The following is a 5,226-nucleotide window of genomic DNA, read 5'->3' as shown; positions in this document are numbered from 1 at the left end:
TTCTGATGATTTGCCCTACATACTATACAGTACCAGTCAAAGGTTTGGACACACCTACGCATTCTCTCAACCAGCTTCACCTGGAATTCAAGATGACTGGTACTGTATGCATTGTATAAGAATAATGAAACCATCTACTATTTGTTATATTCAGCACTTCAAAAAGAAGTCTTGACATTTGTATCTTGTATTTTTTAGTTGTTAAAATAGCAAACAAATTGTTAGCATTATCTGATGTATTGGTGACTAAAACTAAATGTTGTCATAGTAATTCACAGAAAACATAGATTTTGCATGAATGACTCATGAGTGAAACCCCAATTAATGCACAATAAAATGTTTTGAACATAAGAGGGTATTACAAGTATTATCAGTTTAAGAGTTTTAAAATTCACCCCATAACTGAAAATTGCACCAATGCGATTGAAAAAAAAAAACTGTAATCAATCCATCCATCCACTCCCCCTGTTGTATGTCTTATAAATTATGCACAATCATGAAATATACTAAACTTCAAATGGTATTTATAATAGAATGTGATCGACTATGATAAACTGTCTTCTCAGCTCGATTGGTCTTGCTAGATGTACATTTTATTAAGACACATACATACAATTTACAATGTTAAGTGATAATAATGACAAATACAATTAATTTAAGATTGACCATTTATAATATCAAACTCAACATTTTTAATATTTAAATAACAGACTGCAATTATAGCTGTCCATCCAAACTCTTATAAGAATGCAAAAACATTTCAATCAAACTGAAACAGCAAAAGACCCATTCATTTAGATATAACCTTTTGTGCAAACAGTACATAAAAATCTCATCCAATTCCTAATGGATCCACTGACGTTGATAACCTCTCAAACCCCAAGTGTACTTGCACAGCCTTTCGCATATACAGCTGACACCAGTGGTGTAGCGGAGGGTAAAAGCAAACACATGGGAGCATTACTTTACTCACTGCGAACAACATTTACCCACCAATCTTTATTTTTTACACATACATACATACATACATACATACATACATACATACATACATACATACATACATACATACATACATACATACATACATACATACATACATACATACATACATACATACATACATATCCCTGGTTGGCACTACTGCAGCTGGTACACACAGTCAGTATTGGGGTACAGAGGAAGGTTGAGCTGGTACTTCTTCTCCATGGCAGGAGGCACAAAACGTCCCCCCAGATAGTGGTAGCGTCCACAGAAGTGTTTTGCTGACTTCTTAGGGGCAGTCAGGGAGATTAGCATGTCTGGCTGGAGTCCATCTGTGCTGCCCTGCTCCACATCCCAACCTGAAGAGGACATATACAGTAGGGGAGAATATCTTCATCCCAATGGAAACATTCTGGCCGAGCTAATAGACTTAAGGCACACTGTATTGAACCTCTGGATTCAACAAATAACGTTCCTGATGTTTTCTGAACAAAATACTGCCAAAAAAATTGGCTTTTAATCAAGCCATTTTAGATCAATTGAAATATCTGGTGGTGACCCACAGAAATGCAGGACTGACAATGGCAAGTCAGTTTATATTTGGCTTGGCTAGCTAGCCTGCTAATATGATTTGAATACTGCAGCAACACCAGATCAACAGTATTAGCTATTTAGCCCCCTGCCCCAGTTCCTAGAGGTAAGTGGACTGTGGTGTGAGGGGATGCAGAGGCTCACTCCGTCTGTTGCTTTTCTGGACCACTGCCGAGGGTGGGGTGGTCTTACTACCACTTTTCCAGTTGCCGAAGCATCATCCAGGTGGGTGCTACATTTCAGTAGTGGATGATCCAGCCTACCTATGGAGGAGGAGCTGCGACTATCCAAGACGACTAAGTGCCCATTGAGGAGCTCCGTGGCCTGTCTGTCTGAAGGTCTCTGTACCATCTATGCTCCCTCTTCTCAAGATACTACCTTTCTGTACTGCCTATCATCTAAAGATGTCGAAGACCACACCCAAATACTGCCAGATTTAGCTAAAATTGTTTTTATACCAACTTTGAGATTCTACTATATAAAATCAATTATTACCTTGTGATTGAGATATAGTAGAGACTGGATATTTTTACTCAACTAGCTTATCAGTGAAAAACATCTATATCTGCCCTCTAGATTCTATTGAAGTGAGTTAAGGGCCCACCCACCTGAGGGGATGTCAATACTAACTATGGGTACAGTTGTCTTCTTCAGCACATCCAGGATGGAGCCAAAAGGCTCCCGCACTGCACCCTTGAAGCTGAAGCCAAAGATGGCGTCTATCACCAGGTTGTAAGCCTCGTCGACCACCATTGCCTAAGAGGATCATCTCCGTCACTGTCAGAATTAACAACTGCACAGCATCACATACACACTCCAAGATAAATACACCAACAACCTTTTATACAACACTACTGACACTCACAGATAAACTTATGTGAGGTAGCCGAGGAGTCAGGACACACGCCTAACAACCAAATAGACTTTGTTCTGAGGTTAACACAGGAGCCAGAGGTCATTAGTACCTCAGGCATTTCAGTTAGGAAAGGGATGTCCATCTTCTCACACTGGGTGGTCAGACCCTGGAACAACAGTTTGTTTGGCCTCTTTGGGTACAGTACGGTGGGTGCATAACCCTGTAGTCACACAAAGCATTTAAAGTCACTATTACAGAAAAAGCACAACACAGCATTGATTCCAAAAGCAATAGATGCCTTTAAGAAAAATGGGTTAATTATAACAAGAACCAATTCTCTAATATCTGCTGCATGCCTTGATATTTGGAAACATAGCAGATGAGAAGGATGAAACACTCACAAAGAGTTTGAGATGTCTGGCACAGACCAGGCCATCTCCTCCATTGTTACCTGGGCCACAAATCACAAGCAAAGAGGGTCTGGCTTTGACCAGAGAGCTGGTGGGGTAGGCCTGGAACAGAAGAAAGGCAACAGGTGAATAAAAAGGTAGCCTAAAAGCAACACTTAAAGCACATGTCAAGCTTAAAACCATTTCAACCAGCCTAATAGAGCCCTCATGATTTCCAATTGTGAAATGTCTAATCTACACTATGCAGTCTAAATTGAGATAAACTTGTGCTTTGAGATTTTCCAATGCTGAACAGCACACAGCTGTGGCATTCACCATCTCACAGCACCTTGGGTAGTACCAGTCATTGTAAGAGACACTCCTGGGGGAAATGCTGAGTCTCACCCTGGTGATTGCTGTAGCACAGCTGAGCCCAGCCAGCTCCATCAGCTGGTCCACACTGAAGCCATACTCTGAGAACAACTCCTCGTCAATTTGTTGAGCCTCCTCCTGCCTGAGGATACAGATATAAATATTTATCTCACACACACACACACACACACACACACACACACACACACACACACACACACACACACACACACACACACACACACCTTACCCAAGGTATTTTATGGACTGGGCCATGGTGGACACTTGTCCACTGAAGCACTCCTTATATAGACTATTTGTCACACTGACCAATGGACATGCCCTCCTGCGGGAGAGGACTGTGGTTGCCCGTAATGTCACAAGGAACCCAATCCTAAACAGAGCCCGCACACTCAACATCCAGTTGGTTCAAACACCTGGAAGAGGAGGAACACATTCACATTCAATGAGAGACCCATGTTTGAATGTAATGGACACTGAAGATGACAGATGAGTATACTATTGTTATTGCCTGGGTGACAGTCTGTTTCTGGGCACTTGCCAAATCCTTATGGTATTGTCATCCCAAAAAATGTTTGATTTGACAATGAGCAATGGAGTTGACAGGAGTACAAACAGGTCTGGGGCCTGGCTTATGTTATTGTGCATGTATGTGCTTTAAGATATGGTTTTCATAACTCAAAATATATAAATAACTTAAGTTATCAAGAAAGAGTTCTGGAGTAAAACATCTTAAATAACATTTTAAACAGAAATATGCCTAATACCAAGCAAGCACAACACTGAAAATCTCCAACTTGCCTACTAGTTTGACTTGCTCACATCCATAACAAAGTGATCTGAGAGATTATTAGTAAGACTCACCAAATGCACAATCTTCTAGATTAAAAGGTTGTTAATCTTCAAATATTAAATCGCACAATTTACGAATCAAATGACACAATTTAAATCGCCTTTAAAACCGTGTGTCTGGTGCAGTTTGTCACGCGAATTGTTTAGCATTTACTTCCTGTATAAACGGAAACCGTTTCTTCTTCTTCTTTTGGTATCATCGCGTTCGCACATTTGTTTGTGCATGCCGCCACCTACTGTGCGGTAATGTGTTCTCAATCACGTTATATTTTGTGATACAAAAATAAAAAAGGAGGAAAGGAAAAAATGGCACCACAAACCTTACACCTATATACCACTATTTCATCACCCCCCCATTTCAACTACTTTAACTGATTCGACACCATGCTGATGGCCTGAGAGGACAAGACTCTTTCGTTCAACAGACCTTGTAATCTTCTGCAGTAAAACCCTTTACACCCAAGTGCCTCTCAGCAGCTGCTAACACAACATCTATTTCCCTGGATTTACATTCCATTTCTGTGGTACAGTTGATAACTAGGAAGCCTACACCTAATAGCACCCTTGACCCATTATCCTCTAATCTCTTCTCTAATCTCAGCATATAACACCTTCTGTTCTACTCTGACCCTTCCAACCTCAACCTGTCTCTCTTGCACCGGGCACTTCTGATCCCCAAAAACATGGGCACATCCACAATTGATACGCACAGTTTTTTTCCACTGATACCACACATTCCTTTGCCCCATGCTCACCTTCACACTGCTCACATCTTGGAATCTCCCCCCTACATTGCGATGCAACATGATCATAAGCTTGGCATCTGAAACACCTTAAGCAGGGTTTCCCAAACTCGGTCCTCGGGACCCCATGGGCAACAACTTTTGGTTTTTGCCCTAGCACTACACAGCTGATTCAAATAATCAACTAATTACCAAGGACATTTATGTAAAAGCAAATAATTATGTGAATATGTATTTTCAGATGCAAGTGGAAAGGCATAAACCCTCATTTTTTGTAGCAATTAATGTACATGTAATTTTACATTATACAATTATTACAAATAAAAACACATAATAGAAGAAACTATGTGTCAGTATTTTCTTTTTATATGACCACCTTATGTCCTTGTAGCCATTTTCCATATTCATTTTGATTATT

At 40.4% G+C, this 5,226-nt stretch overlaps 1 protein-coding gene across 1 annotated transcript; it reads right to left on the bottom strand.

Annotated features, from left to right (window-relative positions):
- Positions 1 to 571: 571 nt before the first annotated feature.
- naxe (NAD(P)HX epimerase) lies at positions 572 to 4,246 on the bottom strand. Its single transcript, XM_035793553.2, has 7 exons — positions 4,078 to 4,246; positions 3,443 to 3,629; positions 3,226 to 3,334; positions 2,833 to 2,943; positions 2,541 to 2,651; positions 2,184 to 2,331; positions 572 to 1,343 (listed from the first exon to the last, which is right to left on the bottom strand). Exons 2-7 carry the CDS (start codon positions 3,610 to 3,612, stop codon positions 1,141 to 1,143), a joined length of 852 nt encoding a protein of 283 aa, XP_035649446.1. The 5' UTR covers positions 3,613 to 3,629; positions 4,078 to 4,246; the 3' UTR covers positions 572 to 1,140.
- Between the last annotated feature and the right edge of the window lie 980 nt (positions 4,247 to 5,226).

This window comes from Oncorhynchus keta, chromosome 19 (assembly GCF_023373465.1).
Source record: "Oncorhynchus keta strain PuntledgeMale-10-30-2019 chromosome 19, Oket_V2, whole genome shotgun sequence".
In the NCBI taxonomy this organism is placed as follows: Eukaryota; Metazoa; Chordata; class Actinopteri; order Salmoniformes; family Salmonidae; genus Oncorhynchus; species Oncorhynchus keta.
The sequence above is the reverse complement of the archived record's forward strand: the minus strand, read 5'-3'. Positions and strand labels throughout refer to the sequence as shown.

Excerpts from the sequence above, each read along its gene's own strand:
- naxe (XM_035793553.2), bottom strand. The coding sequence starts at position 3,612 with ATGTTGAGTGTGCGGGCTCTGTTTAGGATTGGGTTCCTTGTGACATTA. Across the intron at positions 2,652-2,832 it reads CCAGACATCTCAAACTCTTT|GGTTATGCACCCACCGTACT; the intron begins GTGAGTGTTTCA and ends GTGTGACTACAG. Across the intron at positions 2,332-2,540 it reads TCCTAACTGAAATGCCTGAG|GCAATGGTGGTCGACGAGGC; the intron begins GTACTAATGACC and ends TGATCCTCTTAG.